Here is a 27,101-nt window from a genome sequence, read left to right as displayed (position 1 = left end):
GAGATTTCTTTGCTCTTAGGGTGTTATCGGTATTTTGTCAAAATGCAAATCCATTGTTTACCCGCTACCAGATCACATGATGATGCAATATGGATAAATAACAGTTGGCACTGAATGTAAACATTTTTGAAAGCTCACAATGTTTAATCACCCATCAAAGACATTGTTACGTTTGTTAAATCTAAACCTTCTCAGGTGACACATCCATTTATTTCTGGTACTAAGGCGTGATTATAAATTGAAAGCTGCTGGTGGTTTCATGACTTCCCTAGATTAATGGCTTCTCAGGGGAAAAGATTTGTCCAAGCACGAATGAATGAACGATGAAGACTGGGGGAAGAAAAGAAGAAAACACATGTCCACAAAAGAAGTCTAAATGGATTCTGCCGCTTGTCACACAACTGTGGGACTAAAGTAGGGAGGGTTAGAGGTGTGTCCATCTGGAGATGTGCTTATCAATACTATCAATACTACTGGTGTTTGCTTACACTGCTTTCTCAGTAAACCGATCCGAGTAAACTAAATTTATCTTTCATAAGACAGGACTTGGCATTTGATGGATTTATTCATTTTGGACATGAGGCAATCAGAGCTTGGAATGTTTCGGTCAAACTGGACACAACATTTTCAATAGGGTTCATACTATACTGTACATCCTGATTGGTGAGAAAAGGTTTGGAAGCTTTGCTCATCCTTGCCTCTTTTCATTGCACAAAGTACATATTTCTGCTTCTTAGGTGACAGCAGAAGAGCATGCAAGTTTTTTTTAACATCTTATATATTATGAAGATTTTTGTTTGTATTCTAGAGGTTAGGAGGTTCTCCTTTGTGCATTGAAAAGATGTTAAGAATGCATGCTACAAATTATTTTGTATATATACATACTTTGAGAAGGCAGTGTAACCCATCAACATAAATGAGTCAAAATGGGAGTGCTTTATCAACATTATGCAGGAAATACTGTAGTAAAGTATCATGGTATTACCGAATGAATAAAAATATTAAGCATACACACAATTTATTCAGTGAGCAAATTGTGGAAATAGCAATAACAACGATCACATTGTAGATTTATGTTATTATCTTATTTTGACTCATGGCAATTAGTGCATGACTTTATGTTACTGCTCTGTGGCAATAAAAAAGCACATTCTCTCCAGCTGCTCACACCTGTGGCCATATTACAAATACATATTTACATTTGTCTTCCAGACAGAAATTATGTGCAGGAAGACTCTTGTTTACTCAAGCAAGCCAGGGCACATGAGGATTTCACAGCAGACAAATCCCCTTTGGCTCATGATGATCTAGGCTGCCCCATCAGAAGAGACAGGTCTTACCACCAAGATAACATGGTGGCTACAGCCAAACCTCTGTCTGGACCGCCAGTCTCTCCTAGCCTCTTCAGATCCCCCATACCTACTACATCAGAAAGGCCTTCACCAAAAGCCATTCAGGCCAGTATTAAAGAGTCAGCAACATTGGCTGCAGCTATTAGCATGCAATGGAAGGAGGAGGTATCTGCCATGCGCCGAGAGCTGGCTGAACTCAGAAGAGACCTCTGTAAAGAGCTCCGTGCTTTCAACAGTAATTTCAACACCTTCACAAAGCATTACAACACATGGTCTCCCCAAAGTTGTAACATATCAGCAGGGATAGGATTGGACGGAGGGGTTGGGGTTGGGGCAACACCAAGTGCTGGGACAGGGACGACGCCAGGCGTTGGGGCTGGAGTGGGTGCTGAAGGTTTTGGGACCTCTGGGACGGATGTAAGCACTGGAGGAGCTAAGGGGAAAACAAAACAAGTCTCTAAAGTTTCTGTGGGGACTCAGGCTAGAAGCAAGGTGTTGGTGCGTCAAAGCACTGCAGATGCAGCCGTCAATTGTCCAGAAGAGAAGGAGAAAAAGAAAGAGTCACGACAAAAACTGCCAAAGCAGCTCTCTATGGACCCAAACATTCTTGCACGTCCACAGTCAATGTATGTGGAAAGTGCCATACCACTTTCGTTGGATCCAATAATCCCATGCTGTGTTAGAAATGTCAAACCGGAGACTTTGGATTCACAAATGATAGACCCCATAGACCCATATAAACCAAAAACAAAGCCAGAGTTGCCTGACCAAGATGTTGGAAGCTTGTCTGATGCAATCACTAAGGATCCACTCACATCTGACGGTGTCGTGGTATCTTCATCAGAAATATCCACTGAAAAGCCCCAGAATTCAGTGACAGTGGACCAAAAGATTCCAATCACTCCACAAATCAGTGACAACCCCTCTAATGATGAACTACTTCACCCAACTGAGGGAAGATCCACAGACATAGAGCACACTGAGAGACAAAAGGTGCACCTTCCATATCCAGTCCCTGTTGTTACCGTGTCTCCACCAGAAGAGCACGGATATGACAAAGCATCAGATTTAGGTTTTCCAGATCATTTTGTGGGAGATCAGTCAGATCGAGAGCCTACGTCTCCAACAAATACAGCATTAGAAGATTCAACTCACTCCGATACAAGGGAACCAGAACCAAAAGCAACAGTCGCACCCATGGCATTAACATCCCGCATGACAGATGGAACCCAGTTCTTAGATGATGCACCCACAAGTCAGCATGATACTGCTCCGTTATGTAGTGTGGATAAATGTCCTTCCATTGTCGTGACAGAGCACTTTGACATAGATTGTCCTGGAAGTCCAACTGACAGCAATCTAAATCCTGACCCCAATGCCGCCCTTCCAGACTATACCACAAGTCCTCTCGTGGAGCAAATGCAATCAGACTCCACCTTTTTGCCTAGTTCAGTACAAACTCAACCAAACACTGATCCAGAGACAGAAGACTCTGAGTGGCCACCCCTTCCCGAACCTCTTGATAACACCCCAATATATCATGCTGATCTGGTTCACTTTGACTTAGTCATGCTGACTTCCCTAGATCAAGAGGATCTGGATTCAGTGTTCATGGACCCTGAACCAGAGCCATTTGACTTAAGTCTCGACTCTCCTTCCATTTTAGATTCGGATACTCTTTTCAACCAATCCGATGGCGTAGGTTCATCAGTATTCATTGCAGACCCTGCCGCAACATGCCATGTGGGTCCCTCTCGGCCAACAGATGCTACTTGTTCGAAGCCAGTTACAGAATTTGGTTTAAATTCTGGGACTCAGGGTGGATCGTCAGTATTACAGAAAGCCCCGTTACCACAAGTCACTGTCACAATATCACCACCTAGTTCCCTATCCCCTGATACTTCTCTAGAAATGGATTTTGGACCCACAAGTCCAATACCAGATCCTTTGCCACCCAATTCCGATGCATTCCCACATGGTCTGGAAGACATAGTGACACCATCAATGGTCCAGGAAAGCATGAATCGATCTGAGATAACTGAAAATCCACTTGAGTCGATGGAGTTTTCCCAAGGGCATGGGGGATTTGTGAAGGAAAAGACCTCAGATAGTCCAGATGAGTCTTCATGCGAGGAAGCCTTTCTGTGGTACCGGTGGCAGAAAAGAACCCAGAGGCAGGAATCAATACAGAGGAGTGCCAGTGTTGAACTTTGGAGTGGGAGATATGAGTATAACAGTGCAGAAATCACATATGTATCTCTCACTCTGTGAGCTTGTACTTACAGTAAGTCTCAGCAGACAAAATGTAGCCCAAAGAATATTGATAACTCATGGTTAATAGCTGCCACAGTGATGTAGAGCAATGCACTGATCCAAATGTAATGAGATCATTGACATTCAAAGCAAGGACTTCCTCATAAAATTCAGCAAAGATGAACTGTATTTATAGCAGCAGGAGCCATGGTACTCCAAGAACTGTCTTCAACTGTGACAAATGTAGGCAACAATAATGATTTCAAATATTTACTGAAAATGTTATATTCTAAGGATGCGGACTGCAAGGAAATGACTGCTCAGTTCAAAGACTCAGTAATATTCAGAGGATGAATAAAAGAAATTCCTCAATTATTTTAAGAAACTCTTTTGGACTACTGAAAGACAAGAGAAGATGGAAAGATTCCAAACTGAAAATACTTACAGTGACAACCTTCATTCCTTTTGCTTTTATGTGTATGCAATTTCACTTCAAGGTGGAGTGAGATCAATTGGACAGTTATCATATAACTATGAAATGCAAGGATGTTTACTATGTGAGCTCACTGATGGACAAAGTAGTATGAAATATGAAGTCATCTTAAATTCTGGAATCTGGAATACTGTAGTGTTGATGTCTTAAATCACCCATATGTATGCTCAAATATTACAATTAGTATTCACATTCACATTACTTATATCATGGCAACTAATTTGAATCCAAAATACTCCGTAATTCAATCCCAAGTATCTGATTACAGTAATAAAATGCCACGTTGAAGGGTGATAATGTGTGTTTTTACTGTATCATATTTGTATCTGATATAATTGTTATGCTCAAGAATCAAAAGGCTCAGAGTGTAAGACCACGGGATAATCAGTGTAATGACGCAGAGGGGTACTGTACATTATTGTGTGGGTGTTTTTCATCCAGTGACAGTGAGTGATGACAATGATTTGGTAATGGTGCATGACTGATGTCTTCAGTTTTTGTGCATTTCAAACACAGTGCCATGCCTGACTGTATGCATTTGATCCTATTCATTATTTCTTCCTGATGATCAGTGCAATTAAAAGCGCCTACAGTTCTACGATGAGCAAGGAACAGCTGAAAAGCCAGATCAATCAAAAGATACATCTTTGCTATGTGTCCAGTTAATGGGCTGTACATGCCCAGTGATGTCCGTGCTCTAATAAAGCACGCTGCAAAAAAAAAAAAAGGAACCTTTGAGCTGAGCATCAGTGTGCTTCCAAAAAATGACTTTTTTTCCCTGTGCACTTTATGAAAGTTTTGGCTAAATTGGCTGAGGCGGAAAGATTTTTCAAGAGATGGAAAGTTAATTGGTTGTATTGTTGTATTCATTTTGTCATTTCAGCAGCAAAGCCCATCTCTCTTTTACCCGCTCATTCATAGCCAACTTGTCATTTACAAAACATCCATCCTGAAATAGATTGTAATATAACATGTGCTCCAGTAATATAGTTTTTTTTTTCTCCAATGAAATGAAATAGTGTCAAAACCTAACCTTGTGAATTTTTGCTGTGACCAAAATTCTGATGAGAGGCTGTAAAAAATATGCTTTCAACTAAAGGCTTACAAATATGATGAAAATGAAATGCTCTTGTTTTTGTCAGTAGAGACACTTTTTCGATTTTTTTGGTTGTACGTTCACACAATATTTGAGTTATCCAAGCGCTTCTTATCATCAAAACAAATGATTAAAAATCAGATGTACCAATTACTTATTACAAGATCTCGTGCCACAAGAGCTTGCAAAATTACAATGATTTAAACGATTAAAAAGATTTCTCGTTCAGAAAAAATCTTGTGGGCACTAAGACTAGGAAGATGATAAATGAATTGAATTAATCACACAATAAATAGAAATGTATATATTGCCATGTATATTTTTATGTATACAGTATATATCCATGTGAATGCGTGTCTGTTTTCCTTGTCTCTCCAAACTGGCAGGAAGAGAGTTCACTCTGTGCATTGGTTTCAGCATTTGTTTCATATAGTCTCATTGTCTCGCTGGATGGAGACGAGGTCGGTAGCATACACACGGTGCAGAAGAGTGTAGCCTCCTGAGGAGCAATGCAAAGCAACAGAGTAGACAATTGAATTAGTAGATTGCAATATAGAAGATTGCAATATATTGTCATATATTTTTCATTTCTTAAAAGTAATGTTAAAATCCTGTCTCGTCTTGTTCTTGTAGACCCAATCTTGTGTATCGTCTCGTCTCGTGAACTGAGTGTCTCGTGACACCCCTATTATTAATACATCAGTGTATAAAAGCATTTAAAAGCACAGGGATGGAATAGAATGGATTACAATCCTTCATTGGTGGCCTACCAATAGAGACATACTGCATTTGACGTGAGTTTAAGATTACTTACAACAAAGTGGATGAAATTTTAATTGCAGAAGTGTGTGGGGGAGGACACAACTGGCTTGGGTTCTGGGGGGGTGGGCTCCGATTCAAATGATACATTCAATTTTATGTTACGTGATATTAAAATCCATCTAGCTGACATTACCAGGCAAAAGAAGCGTCCAACACGTTAACAATTTATGATAAACACGGGTTCTGGCTAACTCGCGAAAACACTAGTGTGCAAGTCCAGGCACTTATGGAGTGACACGGTAGCAAAACAGTCAGCTGAGCCAATCGATGAAAACGTATAGCATAACATACTACAGGGGACCAAAAATACCTTTTGAAAAAGTGCAGAGAACATGTCCCCCCTGTCACTCCCCAAAATTACATCTGTGCTTATATCTTACATACATAGTGGTGACACAAGACAGCGTACATAATAATAATTATATACAGCAATCCCTCGTTTAATTGATCAGTGAATTTTCATTATAAATTGAATATTTTTGTAGTATATATAGAAAACCTATTTGTGATCTTCCCTTTTAGGTTCAGTATGGGTGACAGACAGGAAGTGATGTCGGGTGTTCAGAGTTGAGATTTAGTTTAGCTTAAGTTATGGCCACAACAGTAGCCCGTAGGGCTGTAATGATTCGTGGTTGCCGTTATGATTCAAGGTTCATTTAGAAGGATAGGATTCAATAACTTTAAATCAATCCAGTAACTCTTATACCTTTTTAGTAATAAATACGTGGATATTGGACAGTGCAGATGAAGTTTCTTAGATTCCCATTTGTAAGGGAATCAGGTATAAATGATGAATAATGCTGACATATTTAAGAATAAATGAGTACAAAAAATGTGTTAAAAATGCAATACAAAATCAGGATGAACAAAGGTTGGTATAAAGGTAAAGGTTGGTTTATTTACTTTAAGTAGTGCAACCCAAACCTGCACTTTGTACCCAAAGGTGGTGGACATTATGCAAATGAATGTGGTATGGTAGCTTCAATTAGGTGTGGAAACATCAGAGCAGCCATTTGAAAGAACGGTGCAGCAACTAGCAAGTAATGCGGCCTCCTTAAACCTTTTGCCGCTGAGAGGGTCATGATGGGTCCTCCGTCTTGACGCGCTTAACAGAGAGACCGAACACGATACTGTGGTGTGGTGGGTTTGTTATGATCTTGTGAAGTGATGGCAGATGGCGTGGTAATGCAAAACAATAATACATAAGAAACGAGAGTGTAAATGTGTGACAAAACGAATAAACGGTCAACGAAAATTATGGCTTCCCAGCCTTTCCTCTCTCTCCTCCTCCCACCCCGACACAAGCAAGTACGAAAGCATACGAAAGCGTACACACCCACCTCTGCCCACGTGACCACGCTCCTCTACACCAGTACAGACTAAATACAGCGCTCTCTACCAAACTTACAAACTGTCTCCTACAAGCAAGAATACACAAATGACAGAAGTTTTGCAGCGCACATATGTGTTTTCACCTGGACACGCCGCGCTGGATGATGACATCACTAGGCGTCACTGCTACTGGACCGTAAACTACCATCTAGTCGTACAAAAGGTTCTTACTTTGCATATTGTCCCCATAAATGTCACTTAAAAGGAGTTTCAAATACTAAATGAAGTGAATCAACTGACCGAAAAAAGAAGCAGCAAATCAACAGTATTTCACAGGTCCACTACAACTCCCATGGCCACCACATACCAGGAGGACGATGACGTCACAGACAGGCAGACTTTCAAGCAACATTTAACGTCTTTATCATCAAAAGTGCTGAAAAAAACACACACATCTCTATAAAGCCGGCTGTGCTTAAATCCAATGCTTTATTTCCTAGCATAGATTCAACATATGTCGTCAGAAATGGAAACTTTCTGAACATAGATCGATATCGTTCAATCATAGAAATATCAATCAATGCATCGATGTAGTGAATGAATCGTTACACCCCTAGTAGCCCGTGTTATGATTATGATTATTACTATTATGATCATTGTTGTGATGTTGTGAGATAATGTCTCACCAAACAATTACTGACACCTAGTGACCAATGTAAATTGTCTTACATTAAGCTTGTATTTATGTGCATTCAGCCATTTTAATGCTTTAAAATACTTCATTTAGGCAAAAAAATATTAAGCATTCGCTTAAATATGTGCATGGCTCAGATCAAGGGTACCCAAGTGTTACATTTAAAATGTTAAACTCGTGGATAGACCTTGGTAATGTTATCAACACAAACTTCAAACATTGCAAAACACACACCCAACATACCAGAGCTCGAGACATCTTCCATTTCCCATAGCAACCCTCCGAAGTTCACTCTTTCTTAAATGTAACGTACATAACTCGGTGTCCACTCGGTGTTAGACTTTTGTTCCAATAATCTTATTTTACTCTTTTATACACAAAAAAATCACTTTAGTTGCAGAGTTGAGTAATTATTCCATGAATATATACCATTGTAATCATCATGGGGTTTGTTTTTCCATGGAATTATGTTCTTCAAAATTTTCGTCGGCAGGCGGACACGAAGGTTATGTACTTTTCACTAATGATTACACAACGGTTATTTTTTTTACACTGAGAATATTTGAATAAAACACATTAGAAACCAATTTCAGACATCATTCTTTAATTCTAAGTAGAAATCATGACAAAATTATCAGAGAAAATATTGTTTATTTCACAACAAAAAGTAGACACGCTTTACATGTAACATTTCAATGTCCAAATATAGACACTTTTTTACAACATTGCCGTGCGAGCGTAAAATAAAAACATGAACAGGCTTAATTTATGGTTTGGTAAGCTTCCTCACTCTATAAACGTCAGAGTGATAGGGATAGTACACATTGTTAGAACAACAATTTCAAATACTACTCAAGTGAAGTTGAAGACAGCAAAGGGTACCCTTGATCTGAGCCATGCACATATGAATATTTTTTGACTAATAATTGGCCGTATTCAACCACAAAACATCATGATTAAATAATTCATGTGTTTGGAAAACAGTCATCGAGTGAAGCCACGAAATTCGAACCACGATGTGGCAAGGGACGGTTGTATCGTGCTTTTCTAGACACACAAGGACGCTTCACAATGTAAGCAGAAAATAATTTATCAGGAGGGAGGAAATAATAGTAGACACAAGAGGAAAAGAAAAGTCCAGGAGGGTAGGAAACATTTAAGTCAGACACTTACATTTCAAAACTTGACTTGAGAATGACAAAACTGTTAATTCAGAGAAATATGTATACATAATATAAAGATGTTCTTTTTGTAATGAGCGGTGAAAACAATCAACATTGGTCCTTCTAATTCAAATCAGTTTATTTTAATGAAGTCCAATATTGACCGATTTGCCTTGCTTGTGTGCATCACTAATGAAGGTATGGTTGAGAAACGACTCTTGATTTGTCCAGAATGCTTGATTTTGCAGTGCACCCCTAGCCCACTGAGCAGGAAGATCCCTAAAGACTGCACAGAGTCACTGACTATATGGATCTGTTCCGTTCATTCCATAAAATGAATGGATAATGAGAATGAATGTTTGGGCTAAGATGCCCACACCTCTGAACAATCCACCCCACTCCCTTGTTTACAGGCATCCAGTTCTGCCTTCCTTTCAACTGCAGCAGCATTGAGCGGACACCCCAGCATCCCCCAGGTAAAACCTGCAACCTGGGGCACACTCTTGTCCTTCATATTAACAAAAAAAAGGGGTGTGTGCATATTTGTTATGCACTTGTCGAAATCTGTACATGAGCCTTAACTGGTTTGTTTTAAATAATTTATAACAATGACAAGCTATGACATGAGAACGATCTTACTAGATTGATGCAATTTGTGTACTCAGTTTTTGGTCCATGTCATTGATTCATCAAGTGTATGGCAGTGGGAGTTACGGGTTCTTTATAAGCCTCGACTAGAAATTGTTGTCTGGCTAAGATAGACTGCAGTCATAAAAGACTTTCAATTGTTCAGAGTGGTTTGTCTGCCATTGTTGGACATATTTATGACTGCATCGTAGTCTGAAATCTGCCATGTGACGTCACTCCTGAGAAAAGTTTGTGTAAGTTCACTGCATATTACAGTTTGTCTACTAATAGCTTCCATTGTATACAAGTGATTCATCAGCTGGGCAGGAAAGTTGCTCCTGCGGAAGTGTTTTGTAAGGCGGAGATAAAGTGACAGTTACTTTAAGTAATTATACCAGCCATTATTGTTCAAAGATAGAACTACCTTTTAAAATGGAAGGAAAAACCTTATAGTGAAAAGATGAAGTTTTATTTTTTTACACTCAGGAGCCGGGTTGGGGGAAGAAAAATGTGAAGCCCAAAATTATTCGTAGCCTAACCAAATATCACTAAAGTGAATTTGATGAATGAGTATCTTTTCACTGGAAATGACACAAGAGTGGCAGAAGACCAGAAGACGTGTAAATACACATTAATTATATTATAAATTATATTGTTGTATTTTTTGGTTAACATTTTAACAGAACATTTTACCCCAGTAGTATTATTAACTTTTCTCAATACATGCATATCCTGTGTTGCAACACTCTTAACATAACTCTTTTGAAGCTTTTGCCATTTTCTTTTGTCATTTTCACCAGATATACCCATTCAACAAATTGAAATTCACATGAACTCAAAATTTGTCCACGGTATGAATAATTTGGGGCTTAACTGGACTGTATTGCATGGCTGTATATACTGTACTCCATTTGCCAAAAGTATTGGGACACCTCTCCAAATCATTGAATTCACATGTTCCAATCACTTCCATGTAAAAAGGTGTGTAATCTGAAGTTACAGTGAAATGCTTCAGCATACTAGGCTTCAACTCTTCTGGGAAGGCCTTCCGTAAAGTTTATCATTTGGTTTATTAGTGTCTTTTTTGTTTGTTTCGGAGTTTTTCATAGAAGTTATTTGATTTTCTTTTTTGCACCTCTGGAAGAATGGTCAACAGTACAGTACACACAAAGGAGCCTTAAAGGAAAACTGCACTTTTTTGGAATTTTGCCCAACATCCTTATGTGAGACATAAAAAAACCATGACGTTTTTCCATGACTGTACATGCTGTGACCATGTAGTAACAGGTACATTCATGACAACATTTAATACTTACGGTATTTTTGCCGTATTTTGGTCCTTTTAAGCATTACCGGAACTACCTCAGCGCATTGAATTCACATAGCAACGTCTACACCTAGCATTAACTTTTCCAACCTCAAAAATAAAAACACGGCAGCAGTGGCGGCAGCTCCAATATGTCGCCATATCGTTTTGGTCGTGGTCTGAGGCACGGTGAGCGCGGCACTGACCCGCTGTGGGCGAGTGTGTGGTGACGCTAGTCACTAGCCGGCTAGTAGCTAGCTGGTGTTTTTTGCGCCAGTAACGTAGTTTTGTCAGCGTAAAAATGTAAAAAATAATAACAACAATGTCGCCGTAGCTTGGTTAATATCCATTATATGCAAATGGAGCATTGTAGGAGTCTTTTTCACAAGGCTTTATAGGCGGAATAAGTGGTTCCTATTACATGCAGTAATGAGCTGTCTCTTTACAAAGCACAGAAAAGAGAAAGACATTTGTGTTCATGTCTCACATAAGGATTGTGGATGACAGGCAAAATTCACCCAAAAAGTGCAGTTTTCCTTTAAGGCTGCTTTGTATGTACTGTATTATACTTATACAGTATGTTTATAAGTACTTTTAACCATTCTTCCAAAGCTGCATTTGCGCTGATGTTGGCTGACAAAGTGTGGCTCACAGTGTTCTTCTAATTAATCCCAAAGGTGTCCTATTGGGTTGAGGTCAGGACTCTGTGCAGGCCTGTTAAGTTTCTTCACACCAACCTCACACATCCTTGTCTTTATGGGCCTTGCTTTCTGCACTGCATGGTGCTCATTCATGTCGGAACAGTAAAGGGCCAGCCCCCCAAAAACGTTGTGAGGATGAAATTGTCCAGACTGTCTTGGTAAGAATAAATGTTCCTTTCACTGGAACTTGTGATTGATTTTATATACCGGTGGCCATGGAACACTAAATTCAATGAGTTGGAGAGGTGTCCCAATACCTTTGGCGACTTGTGGCCATAATTTAAACGAAAAAGATAGTTCGCATGATATGTGTTGGAAATGGAGAGAGCAATGCGACAAACAAATGTAAGCAGTGGCGGGCGGTGCATTTGGTAGCTACGCCTTCAGTGGGGAGTTACTGTAACTTTTGTATTGTTTGTATTGTAAGTATTGTTCAAAAAAACTTCCATTGCCATTTACCCTAATTGGGATTTGAACACAGATCCTATGTGCAAAACACCGGCATCAATACCCATTGCACTATCCAGTCAGTTAGACGTAAAATTAACTCGAGCACTATTCATAACTGCTAGATCACTACGATACTATCACTTAACGCTTTATTTTTGTCACCGATACGCCTGACTTTAATTTCTGCTAGGAACTTTGAGCATTAGTAGCCGGTGTAAATTTGGTGCGCAGCCAAATGTAACTGGCATGAATGAACGGCTCGGTGATTAAGAGTTCAGACAATTTCGAAAGCAGTTCAGAATCAATATTTATCTAAAAAAAAATCCATTGTGGGCGTAACTTAGCTTGTCAAACTGATCAACCAATCAGAGGATGGAAAATGTTACTATGGGCCAGATAGCTGGCCCTGTGAGGTGAATCTGAAATCTGATTGGTTAAAGAAGCAGCTCCATTGCTGATAGTGTGTATGTGACATGGGCCAGCACTCCTGATTCTGGAGGCCCTGGGCAGATTACATTGATATGGCAACACATAGAAGCTGAAATCTGATTAGACAAAAAAATGTACGGTAGCCTACACTCACACTACTTGAAGCAGAAGAGACTGTGGAAGATAAATGAATACAATGTCAATAAATACTATCATAAATACTAGAATTTAAGTTGTACATGTAGGTCGGTGCTTCTGATAGTGGTTGGGCCAGCAGAGAAGGCTTTGCTGACTGATATACTGTAGTTACATACGTCGACTCACATCCCATATTGCTGAACATATCAGCTAAAAGTACGGTAGTGCCAAATGGTAGGACAGGACCGCTGGGAAAGAGGATTTTTTGGCTCTGTGCTGGAATCCGCTGCTACGTTTACATTTTAAGCTTTTGCCAACCATCCAGGGTTGATTAGAATTGATTGATTGATTGGAAACATGGATGATGATTTAAGCCCTCCAGTTGTTGTTATCTATCATTGGCCATGGCCACTTTATATGAACTCCTTTGTTTTTACCAGCCATACAAGGTGACAGCCCCAATAATGTAGTTTACAATCCATCTTGCGTTCCTTACTTCATATACATATCCTTAATAGTCTGCTGCAAAACAAACTGCTGCATTTCCTTTACAGTGATAAATCCAGCCGGGGGAGAAAGATTCTTAATGGCGTGTCGCTCAACTCGTCCCTCAATTCCCTGCCTCATGTTAGCATACAAGCCCATCCTGATGGAGTGGCCCTAACAGAGATGGAGTGGTTGACTCACTGCTGTTGTGTTTATCAGCCTCTCTAATACAGTGCTAGTTGTTTGCACTTGTGAAAGTGAGAAGATTAAATTGTGTGTTGCCTATTATTGACATTGTTTCGACAGCGTTGCGCTTACTGTTAATGCTCTTTCTTCAAGGTCACCCACCATGCAAAGAAATGCTGCTGCTACAACACTTCCCACAAAGTTATGCAATCACTGTGATGTGTCACTTTTATTTTGTTGGCATTTTTTTAAAGAAACCACATGCATATGAGCGTATCCTGTTACTACCATAAACACTTCATTGCACATCTCTATTCAGTTAATCACGGAGTCTCCCATAGTCGCTCAGTCTATTAGGATTTGCCTTGGAGACCTGATGTTTTCACAATACAGTGTTCCCTCGGTTCACCTTTTGCCGATTCGCTGTTTCGCTGATTTTTTAAAGTGTAATTTTGCTTCTTTTTTTTTTTAACAGCGTATGAACGCATATTGTGTTCTGCGGTATTTGTGGTATATTAGAACGATCTGTCTGTGCTCTGTTGTATGTGTCTGTTATTGTATTTACCATTGCTACCAGTACATGGTGTTGTATACTCATGTGAGAGTTGAAGATGTGCGGCTCCAACTAGTCTCAGTATGTGTTTACATGCCTGAATGAGCATATTAGGAACCCACAGTAGACAATAGCTGGCTAAATGTAGAGCCACAACAGTCCTTATTGGCTAAGGGAGAACCCGCTTATTGTGTTCAGCGTCCTGATTGGCTGTAGACCATTGTCAATCAATCAATGTGGTCAATAGTCGCTAGCAAACTCACTAACTGTGTGAGCTGCTTGCTAACCACCAATAAACCACAGAAGAAGAAGACCAAGCTAACCAGCTAAATGAATCTTCAGTTGAAGGAGTAAGACCAGGAGGAGGACGACAATATGTTTTAGCAAGGATACAAAAACACTAAACGCCAAACGGTGCCACGACGAGGCACGGTCAGAGGAGTGGATACACGTGAGTCACTTAATAATTTCTTGTGTCCAACCTAGTTGACTGATCATTAAAATTCAAACTAAATTTGAAATTTGAGAGTGTTTAAACGAGAGAGAAATGGAGAAAATGTTAATGCCTGTCTGATAAAAGTGGTTCAGGTGCATGGTGAGGGGTTTTACAGCCTTAAAACATATATAATAATTGTAAACAAATAACGTTGGCTACTTCCAGCTATTTTGGGAACCTATCCCCCGCGATAAACGAGGGAACATTGTATCCAAAATATTTTGGACGTTTACTGGCGTTCTGCTTCCCCAAACACCAAACTGCTCTCAGATAACAACCCCTTCACTCACATTTTCCCTCAGGGGTCAATAAAGTGTATAAAACCAAAGGGGGCACTTGATGTGATGATGTGCGCAATGCCACAGAAGGCATCTTCAAAACTGTAGACTCATTTCGGTAGTTTATATCAGAATTGTCAATGTATCAATTATTTAATTACTATTGCCATCCTGAGTGCAAACTGTGCAACACAGTGAATCCCTGCTACAGTCACATTGACATAGATGACAGCTTCAGTTCTATTTCTTTCGTCTCCCAGCAATATCGGGCCATCTGTTTCTTTCTGCAGTCTTACTGGCCTGATTCTTCATGGGCCACGCTTATTATTTTCCTTCATAAACCTGATTCATATTTTAGCACCAGATTGTTAGCCCAAAGTCATCTGTGAACAGGAAGTAAACTAAGTTCTAAAAGTTTAACACAGACCCCAGAAGGATATGGCAAAAAAAAAAAACTTCTATAAAGCAAAACTGCCGTTGTTAAGTTTCACTTAGGAAACATTTCAGGGAATTTGGTGCTTGATGCAGTTGTTTGTTGCCCAGCCTTCTTCCACTATTGCACTGCTTTTCAAATTGTCCTGATAGGCTTAGGCCATGATGTTCCGTGGGGTGAAAGGTCTGGTATTAAAATTGATGAGCTTCATTTGCAGCACAATTCTTTGTATGCTTTCATTTATTTTCATATTTCAACACTATAATGGTGAATTATGGTGTGGACATTGTGCCGCACATGGTATGGAGCACTGCTACATTTCTCAAAGACGAAATGTTACTTGTCATATAGCCCAAAAATAAAACATGAATTACGTACAGCATATCAGGCCAGTAGTTGGCAATGTCCCTTACTGCAAAATAGCTGCATCCGAGCTGTAACAAAAGGTCTTATTTTGAGTCGTTCTGATTATTTCTATCGAGCAAGGCTGCTGTCAATTACTTGTGACACACGACCAGTGTTGGGTGTGTCTCGTCCGAAGAGCTAATAATTAGGGACGTCCATTATTGGCTTTTTTGCCGATATTGTTCAAATGTCAATTTCCAATATTAACCGATACTTATACTGTATGTATAACATCACATATCTTTCTCTTGAATAAAATAGTTCTATAGTAACAATCCTCTTAAATGAGTACATTTGTTTTGTTAGATAATGTAGTAGATGCTAAATAGTAGATAATGTATTACATATTTTATATAATAATTAGGGCTGTCCATCGATTACCATATTTCATTGCGATTAATCACATTTTGTCCGTAGTTAGCTCATAATTAATCACATCTAATCGCAGATGAAAAATGTTTTTATCTATAATAAGCAGGGATGTAAATCTCTTTGTGGAAAATTATTAGATATATAACTACAACAATAACTACATCAAATTTTATGTTTTATTTTATTTAAAAAATAATATACAATTAGAAATCCTACAGTTTTTGCATGTCCTTGAACACAGCTTCTAACTTTGTCCCACTCTGCACAGGTACTACTACTATACTGTATTTTTATCCTTTTTCTTTCACCTCACATCTGGTTCCAAATGCTGATACTATGTGGGAATGCATAATGGTAAGATTTGATGACCTTATTGAGTGCAAATGTGCATATTTGTTCGGTGCACGAACTCTCTGAAAAGCAAAGTCCAGGCTCGTACTGGTGGAGGGGTTCAAAAATAATATAAAGGTAAAAATCCCTGACTTTGTGAATGCTTAATGCGAGCGGTGATATGTCCCACTTTGTTTGAACGCACACCCGTTCTCACATCTTTAGTTTTTCTCCAAGAGAAATTCACATGGATGGACTACTATACTGTATTTTTACCCTTTTTCTTTCACTTCATATTTGCTCCCAAATGCTAATACTGTGTGGGAATGCAAAAAGGTAAGATTTGATGGCCTTATTGAGTGCAGATGTACATTTGTGGTACACAATCTCTTTGAAAAACAAGTTCAGACTGTATTTGTATTCATTTTGTGCTTTTAATTGGATGTTGTTCCTGTCATAGTTTTACACAACCTTGCCACATCCTATGTGGCAGCAACATTGACGTACGGCGTTATTCTGCGTTATTCGAGGGTAGAGTCTTGTCTGTTATATACCTATTATGTTGCTGTGTGATGTTTTTTTAGCTCTTCCTTTAAAAACACAGTGAGTATGACTGGTATGTGGAATGCTAACCTATTCGCTCCTATTTCTATGTAGCTGGATGAGTTCATTGTGAGCGATGTTGTTACTCTGCTTGCTAAATATAGAGTTACTTCGTCCTCACAGACTTGTGAGCAGCATAGTATTAACTACATGATGCAGCAAGTTCAGCAATGTTGCAAATTTGCAACGTTGGTGCTAAAAGCTCTGTATCGGCTTTCATTGTAGGGAAAAAAAAACGATATCGATGGTTGCAATATCACTTTTTTATGCCAGTATAATAATTATTGGTGACCAATATTATCAAACATCCCTACTAATGATAGCAATTTTACACAACTAGCGTTAGCTAGCGCTAGCTACTAGCGTTAGCTATCATTGAATGCATAGCCTATCATAACCACACCATGACTCCAAATTGTTGCTCGCCTCTGCTCCCATGTTTGTGCACGCGCCACGGACATGTACGTAAATACCAACAGTGGTGAGTGACAGCCATTTTTTATTTGGGCCGAACGAAAGTTCACAAGAATTCTTATGCAATTTAATTTGCAACTGTGAAAAATGCTACTTTTTTGTACAGTCTGTTATTTGAAACCACTATTGGTTACATATGCAAGCCGTTAGTATTGTTCTTGTTATTTTTTGTTTGAAAATAAATCATCGATGCAAGTTCCCTTTAAGAACTTGCATGGATCCAATTACATTCGTTCTATGGCTCTGCTATGTTGCGCGCTTGCATATGCATATGTCCATGGAGTCGTGCTGTACCCTGAACACAAGAACAGCACACAAGGAGAAGGTCTTTAAGAGATGGTGAAATATGAACTTTTATAAAGGAAACAGGTTTTAAGTAATGTGATTCCTCTTGTGGTGCAGTCGATTTTGGGTCATCAAAGTCATTATCATGAATAACATAGTTTAAATGCAACAACTAGGCTGTGCTCTGCCATTGGTGATCTGATTATTCATCTTCCACTTTGAAACGCATGGATTTGAGGCGGGGTAATGTTTGCATTTCCGTTCCTTCTTGATTTGCTCAGCCTAACCCACCTACAGCACAGTACGGGTAATCTTTTTTTAATGGTGTCTGATTTATCGTTATGACTTCATAACTCCTCATGTCGGCCCGATAATTAACAGTCCGATAATTATCGTGCGCCGCCACTTTTTATGCCTTTTCAGTTAAAAACAGTGTGAGTACAGTATAAACAGCCCCTGAGTGAGTCCGGCTGTGTGCACGTCAGACGAAATGTAACCCAGTGCTGACTAATTCTGCCAGTGTCAAGATGACAGACGAAATGATGAACCAATGACTATCACCACCTCTCAGCATCCAGCCCCATCTCTGCACGACTTACTGGGTCTATTTTTGGTGCTCCTGCTGAGTCATGCCCCCTGAATGAGGCTTTTTTTTACCTACCCAACAAACACCTTTTTTTTTTTTTTTTTTTATCTGCTCACGTGCAACCTCCCTACTGCTTTCTCTCTAGCCTCGCTCCGTGATTTTCCTTGTCACGAATGCATCTCTTCATCATTGGGGAGTTAATTTTGTGAATGGACAGCTGCATGAGTCATTGATTCCCTGAAGCAGAACTCTTCACAGACTTCTGTGGTTATTAATAAACACAACCAAATCATGAGTGAGAAGGAGGTCAGAATCTGTTGAGTGGATTGAGGAGCTGGGTTTTATTGGCATTGAAAAGGCTCTCCGCCTTTCGTTTTGATGGCAGTGTCTTCAGTAATTGTGTTGTTCAGGCTGCAATTTAATTAGGCAATTGCTATTAATTTGGCAGCAACCTTTGGGAAGGCTTGTGTTGAGGGTGCAACTCATTGTAACCCAAAACAGATCCCACAAGGACTTCCTTAATTGCCACGTGTGATGTAGGTATTTGTAAAACAAAAACAGAGGCATCGAGCTCCTCACAGTTTCGTTCTTTGTCAAGGGTAACATGTAACGTCACTTACTGTGTGGCCAAGGGCTCTTCGTCTTGTGATTTTGGCTGAGAGATTTCTGGTAGCAAACATCTTTGATCACAAGCCACTGAACACAGCTTGTGCTTAAGATTGTTCCACATATAAGAACACATAGTGAGCTCTCTGTGGCATGGCAAATCCTTTGAGGCATTAGCGTTCGGTTTCTTTTAAAAGAAAAAAATATATCGGATTTAAACTTTTGTTTACTCTTGAACTTTGGTATGAAACATTGTCCAACTTATGGCAATTTAGAATTTTGAATGAGATAAGATTGTTAGCGTACTGTAATGTTAAAAAGTGTGTACATGAACAACTTTTTCTCCTCTAAAATATGTTAATGGTGAAATTATATTGGTTGTTTCTTGAATATTTTTCTTTTTACACATTTTTTCTTTTATTTCTTTTCTTTCACCACTGAATAAACTATCTTTACATATTCTTTTCCTTTCCATATTCGGAAATACATAGCAATATAAACACAAGTGCGCAGCCTGCCTGTAATTGTGGGGACAAGAGGAAGGATTATGTTCTACTTCTCCTTTTTTTTAATTTTTTTCACCCCTGTCCTGTCCAGCCTTTAAAGCAGATAGAATTGTAGATCTAAATGCCGTCAAGTGCTCAACAGATTTACTCTGCCAGAGAGAAGTGTGATATACACTTCCCCTGTTATACAGAATTTATTTGACTTTGATGCTTGTTATTAAGCAAATTTGGAGTGACCAGACCGGAGCAGGAGGGGACAGGGAAGAAGACAAAAGGTGACAAAAGGGGGTGCGGGGATAAGAGGGGGACAAAAAAGAAAAAAGGGAGACAAGAGACAAGGACAACAGCAGCAACAACAACAATTGTGACAACAAGAACAGAACAAGAGAAACATACAGAAGTACATCAGCAAATAAATGTCTGTGACGACTATAAAGACGAACAAGGACATAAGGACAAAGGACAAAACAATATCAACAACCACAATGACAATGCTGCATTGAGACAGTCACACATAATAGTAGTCATGAAATGATGAACTATGATAGTGATCACAATGACAATACTGCATTGAAACAGTCACACATAATAGTAGTCATGAAATGATGAACTATGATAGTGATCACAATGACAATACTGCATTGAAACAGTCACACATAATTGTAGTAATGAAATGATTATCTATGATAGTGAACAGAATGATAGTTACTGTAATGCACATCATTGTAAAAAAAAACAAGTTCTGCTTCTTCTTACTGCTTTTCAGATATGTTGACTTGTGAAACTGTAAACATGTGTATGTAAACTGTTTATCGCGGTTAATAGGTTCCAGACCCGACCCCAATAAGTGAATTTCTGCAAAGTAGGATTCAATATTAATAAATGGCATATTTTTGTACAGTAGTTAGAGCATAGAAAACCTGTTGACTTTCTAAATATGATTTTTACCATTATTAGAGCCCTCTAGACATAAAATAACACCCCTATAGTCACCTTTACCCTTATATTACTCAATACAGTAGCAGAGACAATTAGTCATTTAAGACATAAACAAGACTCATGCTTGTGTGTGTTTCAATAAATGTTCTTTAGCTTTCTTCCCCACTCTGTTAGAAACACTTTCTTAAGTTTAGAATAAGTAAATTGGAAAGGCTAACTAGTTAGCTCGGTAGCTTGCGATGTCCCTGCAGTTATCCCGTAGCCTGCGCAATGTGGTGTAAACAAAGAATAATAGGAGTGTAAACGTGACTGTAGGGGTGTTATTTCATGTCTACGGGGCTCTAATAATGTTTAAAAAAAAACATTTTAGAAAGTGCTTTAAGAACGAAAATATTCAGTTTCTTAATATTGAATCCTACTTCCCAGAAATTCACTTATCAAGGTTGGGTCTGGAACCAATTAGCCGCAATAAACGAAGAACAACTGTAATGGGATTCCCCAATTTCGTCTATAAAGCCTTCTAAAAAACTAATTTCGATTGTGCAGAAGTTGTGGGGGAAGGTGCCGAACTACACCGTTGAATATTTCTGACGGCAAAATGCTTTTCAGCATCAAAACTTGTCCTTTTTCCAAACATTGTATACTCCCTTTTCTCACCTTTGCTTTTCAAAACCTGCAGGCAGTGCCAGTGTAGGACACCGTGTCTTCAATTTCCACGTAGTCGAGATGATGTCATCTTCAATATTTCTCCAGTTCCTTGACGTCTCTGAAAACAACTCTGAAAACAAGTACTTTGGCATCCTCCGGTCCTCCATTTAATATGATGTCGATTTTACTATTGGCGCTGCAAGTGCCGTGAATTTTCCCCTGCTTCAATAAACTGCATGCGTTCTTGGCAATGACGGTGATAATTAATCATTTATTTTATTTTAGTCCAACAATCCAACACCTTTCTCCAAAAACTCTTTAGGAAATACATCAGACAGCGATTGCAGCGCTAGCGACAGTCATATGCAAACACAGGTGTTGCTGATTACATCAGTGAAGGTTCTGTACCGTGCTGCTACAGAGCCCTAATTAAAGTCATTAGAGACAGCTGTGTTTACCCACTCTTATATGTCAACATGGCCGCTGTGAAAAAGGTCAGTCTGCTACATCAAGTGACATCATCACTATATGTTAACATTATGTGAGGAATTGTGAGGCTGTGATAAGCAGAAGCAACGGTGTAAAGGCTGCAATATATAATAATACAGGCATCCCTTGTATATTGCTGTTAATTGGCTTAACACCCCTATGGTTACCTTCACATTTGTATTCCCCAATATAGTAGACATAAAGGAAAGCAAATACGCTATTTGAGACATATAGCGATATAGCAAGGGACGACCGTATTTGTATTTTCATTTATTAAACCATTTTTATGCTTGAAAATACTTAATTTAGGCCAGAAATATATATTATGCCACATATATATAATAGTTATATAACATTTGCTTAAATATTCATATCTTTTGAGTAATAATAGGCTGTAGTCAAACATGAAACAGGTCTGATTTATTAATATATTTTGAAAAAAGTGAAGTGAAGCCGTGAAATTCAAAGCGCAAAATGGTGAGGGATTACTGTATGTACTAATATGAACTTAGATCCCCACTAGGGCTTCGTGTTTCTGCCAAAATTGTGAAGCATGACTCTCTTGATTAGAACTGAGATTGCGATTTTCATGGCTTTTTTTTTGGTATTATTATCATCATCCTTATTATTAGACAAGTCAAAAGCAAGCATGCTCGCTCGAGAACACATTCATGAATGTAATAAAGACAATTCAAAACAATAGTCAGTTAATGCAATCGCTCCTCCGCAAGCTGATGAATGATATCCAGTGCCAGCGGCGGTCGCCGATCATCAGTGGGGAGAACCAGGCCAGTGGGGCCAACTCGCCCTGGCCAGCAAAGCTCACTAGAGGATGGGGTGTGTTTGAGTAAAATAGCCGTGTTTGTTTGGAGAAGATGCGAATGCCATACAAAGATGTTCCAATGTTCAGCTGAATCCGGATCTCCTGACTTTGAAGGCTAACCATTAACCACCGTGCTGCCTCACAGTCAATCATTTTAAATAACTGAACACATCTAATATTACAAAAGGTCACAATTTTTTATTAAATTGGCCATCTGTACTTTCTGAAAATGTCGTCTAAAACAGGGATTTAATCATCTTGGCTGCAACAGGAATGAAAATGCGATTGTATGCTGTGCGTTGTAAGGCCGCATATAGTATTAAAAAAATCTTTTTATTTTACAGCCATTACCTACACACCAAGCTACAAGAAGGCCCCTCCACCTGTCCCGCCACGCACCACCTCAAAACCTCTCATCTCCATCACAGCCCAAAGCAGCACAGAGTCCACTCAGGATGCTTACCATGAGGGAAGGCACCCCCATGGAGGAATGTGGGGACCCGATGGCCTGACCCTGGGCCTGAGCTCCGGCAGGGCCCTCTATAACTCCGTTGATAGCCTGGACAGCGCCAAGGCCGTAACTATAGCCATGGAGGCAGCTGGAGTCATGGCTGGGAAAAGACAACCATCCACAAACAGCCACAGTTCAATCGTCACCTGTGACAAGGCCATCTTGGTGTCTAAAGCTGAGGAGTACCTCAAGACGCCTCGATCTTCTATAGGAATACAGGTTAGTCTTGATTCTGCATGTATAGCTCAGATGGGGCTCAGTGAATGACACATCGATTATACTTTATACTTGCTTAAAGGTACAGACGCGGGAGAAACATAGTTCTTGTTTCAGCTTCTAAAAATAGGCCGAGTGAGTCATCGTTCCACAATCCATCAATTAGGATTCAGCTCATGCTATAGCGCATTCTAGTGAACGGCTCCCTCCAGGCTTCATTCACTCTAATGCCGTTTATGTTTGTATTTGAGCTGTTCATTTGTAAAAACACAACAAAGCCCATCTCACAATGAAAGAACAATGATTGCAAAATACATTTGCTTTAATAATTACCATCCTGTCTTGTGTTTTTCTTATTTATCCTTGTTGGGGTGTGCATTGGGAGTTGGAGAGATTTTTTTTAAATCCCTCATCACCCCAGTAGTTAGAGTGATTGTAAGCATCTCTTTGTCATCATTATTCACTCTCATCTTTCCTTTCAACTAAGTGTTTTTCTCTTGCATACCTATTTATATTCCTATATTCCTAATATAAATATGTGCAGACCTCCCATTCTACCCTGATTGTCCATCCTCAGGGCAATTTAAAACACAATACTGAATATGTACTGTATAGAAGTATGTACAGTCCTCGCCACATCGCGGTTCGAATTTCACAGCTTTACTCTATCACGGTTTTTCAAAAATATATTACTTGATAAATCATGCTGTTTCGTTGTTGTGGCCTATCCATACATCCATTTTCCATGCCGCTTGTCCTCACTAGGGTCTCAGGGGTATGCTGGAGCCTAACCCAGCTGACTTTGGGCGAGAGGCGGGGTACACCCTGGACTGGTCGCCAGCCAATGGCAGGGCACATATAGACAAACAACCATTCACACTCACATTCATACCTATGAACAATTTAGAGTCTCAAATTAACCTAACATGCACGTTTTTGGAATGTGGGAGGAAACTGGAGTACCCGGAGAAAACCCACGCACGCTTGAGGAGAACATGCAAACTCCACACAGATGCCCAAACAAAGATTCGAACCCAGATCTTTCGGATCTCCTGTCTGTGTGGCCGATTATTACTAAAAAGAAATATGCTTATTTATTCAAATTGTACATATTTTTTGCCTAAATTTAGCTTTTCGAGCATATAAATGGCTAAATTAACTAAAATACAAATATTATGAATTATTAAATATTACAAATGTAGTATTAACAAATGAATGAAAATAGACTGAAAATCATACGTGTATATTTAATCAGTCAGTGGCTGACACAGCAGCTACAATCTCCAAGACATCAATGGTGTCCTAGTTAAACAACTGTCTTGTCTAAAATATATTTCTCAACTCGCACAGGAATCAAGTAATTATAATTGCACATTACTTACAGACAGTGTCTCCAAGGCAGAAGCGCATTAAGAAAGAAGAAAGTATTCCATAACAAAAAGTGGTCCAGTATGCTGTTTATCATTCAATTTGTGTGTCTAACTGCGTCACCTCAACTCAATGAATTATGAAGACCACTTTAAGTTAAAGTCAGCACATGGTAAGTTATATACTGTATATATTTTTGATATATAAGTCGCAGATGACTGTAATTCGCAGGACAAGCCAAACGAGCTAACAAAAAAAAGTGACATGTACTCCTGAGAATACGGTACTTCAATGTCACTGAAATGCTGCAATGATAGCATTCTTGAGCACCACAGCTATGGACTTTGGTGTCCACAAGCAACCAACTGTGCGCTGACAATGTGACAGGTACATGTAGTGCACGTGGACATGCTTTTTACATCCCCATTCACTTGCATGCATTTTTTTTCCTCGTTAAAATTCACCAAAAAAACAGTCCACTGCATATACAGTAGAGTACTTCACTGTCTTTCCCACATGAGCCGCCTAACTCTTGCTCTTTGCCCTACAAATCAGTCACCTGACAATGATTGAGTCTGATTATGAACCTCTGCATTCAAAGCATGATGAGGAGTAACATGCAATCAGGACATCATCCTCCCACAGCAGCCCGCGTGTTTTTCTGATTGACTTCGTTTTTGACTAAAAGACACCAATAAGGTGCAATAGAGCCAGCAGGAAGTGGAGTGAAGGCGATAAGTGGAAGAATTCAGAGGAGTAGAGGTGCATTTAAGGAAGAGGTTGCAAAGAAGTGTGCTTATACGCTAGTTTGCAGTGACAAAGTACTTTAATGAGCAGGGGTGTCAAACTCATGGCCCTCGGGCCACGTTTTATTCTTCTAAATAGCCCACAATAGTTTAGTTTCATGACGGCTTTCGGTGGTGTTTGTTGTTAGTCACTTTGTTGAAACGTGATTCTGGACTGAATACTTTACATTAAATTACATTACAATGATGTCAATAGCTGCACACAGAGATTAGCTTCGAGTTCCCACCTGAGTCTACTTACCATGAGGATCACTTTAACCCCACACTGCACGGCCGCATGTGAAGTGTCTGTGTCCGTTCATGTACAGTAAATGCAACACAACTTTGAGATTGCTTAACTGACGAGTGGCTCATTCATTGTGGTGGGTTGTAAAAATGTATTGTATTTTACAAAGTTTTACAAATGTGCAATTAAATATGCAAATATATTCCATAAAATTGAGAAATTGAAGCACTAGGTAGATTCAATTTACGATAACTGGTTCTCCATAGAACAGATGTGAGGCTATACCCTCTCTACCTGATGTTATTCAGTAAAATTTACAGTCATGAACTCCCATGAAGGTATAGACTGGCTCATTTTTTTTCCACATAACTGTATATCAAAAATGTATCTAAAATATATCTACGTTGCCAAAAAAAGATTAGGTTTGTTATCAGTACAGTTGGCAGTCAAATTATATATTCACAAATATTGCTTTTCGTTTACTGTATTTACTTTTGACTGGTAACATTGAATCATAAGCAACATGTGGGATAATGCAGGCTTAAATGCTTAAAGTCAATATTGTTACAGTCCTAGTTTAAGGTCAGCAAAAAAAAGGGTTCCTGCAAGCCAAAACAGGAATAAATTTGTCATTTCAAAGATGAATGTGACCTTAATTGGCCTACTTTATTTATTTTTTTCCCCATACCATTTTTTTCTCCAACGTATTTGAAATCTTTGATCTTTCACCTTGTCGACCTGATCTAAATCGCTTTTGACCCTCATAAGGCACTTTGCATGTTTATATTCTACAACTGAAAGGGCTGACTGGTGTTTTTACATAATGAGATTTAAAGGGATGGTTTGGATTTTTTGACAGGAAGTTGAGCAAGCGTCGTCGTCACATACACACAAATGGAGAGGCAAATCTCTTTTGAACGCATACTGTTTGGAGAAGCCGAACTCTTCACTTAAATGGCCTCAGAAACTAAGCGGAACTACGTTCCTCGTCACGGTCCGACCAGAACCGCACTCGCAGGAGCAAGTGGGAGGTCACTGTTGATGTACTACACTGCTGATGGGGATGTCATACAACTTCATGTCAAAAAATCCAAACTATCCCTTTAATTGAAGCAGTACAGTGGTTGTGTCAAGTGAAGGTCAAAGCTTTTAACCTTTAACATGGTTATTGTCTGGGGTGTTTCACAAATGGTATGCTAGTAAAACATAGCACGCCATTTAGCGTGAGGGCAGCCTGTGTCACTAATAGCGTACTGTTTTCATGTTTGCGCCAAGACTTTTCGTGTGACGCGCGCTGCTTCATTAGGTACACCTGCACAACATGACATCCGTCCATCCATCCATCCATCCATCCATCCATCCATCCATCCATCCATCCATCAATTCCACTTTACAAAGATACAGCTGAAGATGTATTTATTTAACAATGTTTATTTAGTACAGTGGAACCTCGGTTTTCATCATTCATCCGTTACAAACAATCTGAAGATACCCGAACTGGGCTAAAATCATTGTTTGGCCGTACAACAAGCCAGACATACACTACCCGTCAAAAGTTTTAGAACAACCCAATTTTTCCAGTTATTTATTGAAATTCAAGTTGTTCAAGTCCAATGAATA

General features: G+C 39.3%; 1 protein-coding gene across 13 annotated transcripts in view; it reads left to right on the top strand.

The window, feature by feature from the left end:
- The window catches only part of dlgap2a (discs, large (Drosophila) homolog-associated protein 2a), a 231,235-nt gene that overhangs the window by 186,960 nt on the left and 17,174 nt on the right, over positions 1-27,101 (top strand). For 11 of the 13 annotated variants that reach the window (XM_054796873.1, XM_054796867.1, XM_054796869.1 and 8 more), the window contains 2 exons: positions 9,619-9,681; positions 22,699-23,084. In XM_054796873.1, coding sequence (XP_054652848.1) covers positions 9,619-9,681; positions 22,699-23,084 — 449 coding nt within the window. The remainder of the gene's footprint in view (positions 1-9,618; positions 9,682-22,698; positions 23,085-27,101) is intronic. The other 2 variants (XM_054796877.1, XM_054796871.1) reach the window with 1 other exon arrangement.

Source organism: Dunckerocampus dactyliophorus, chromosome 13 (genome assembly GCF_027744805.1).
Source record: "Dunckerocampus dactyliophorus isolate RoL2022-P2 chromosome 13, RoL_Ddac_1.1, whole genome shotgun sequence".
NCBI lineage: Eukaryota > Metazoa > Chordata > Actinopteri > Syngnathiformes > Syngnathidae > Dunckerocampus > Dunckerocampus dactyliophorus.
This window is presented reverse-complemented; position numbering and strand designations above follow the sequence as displayed.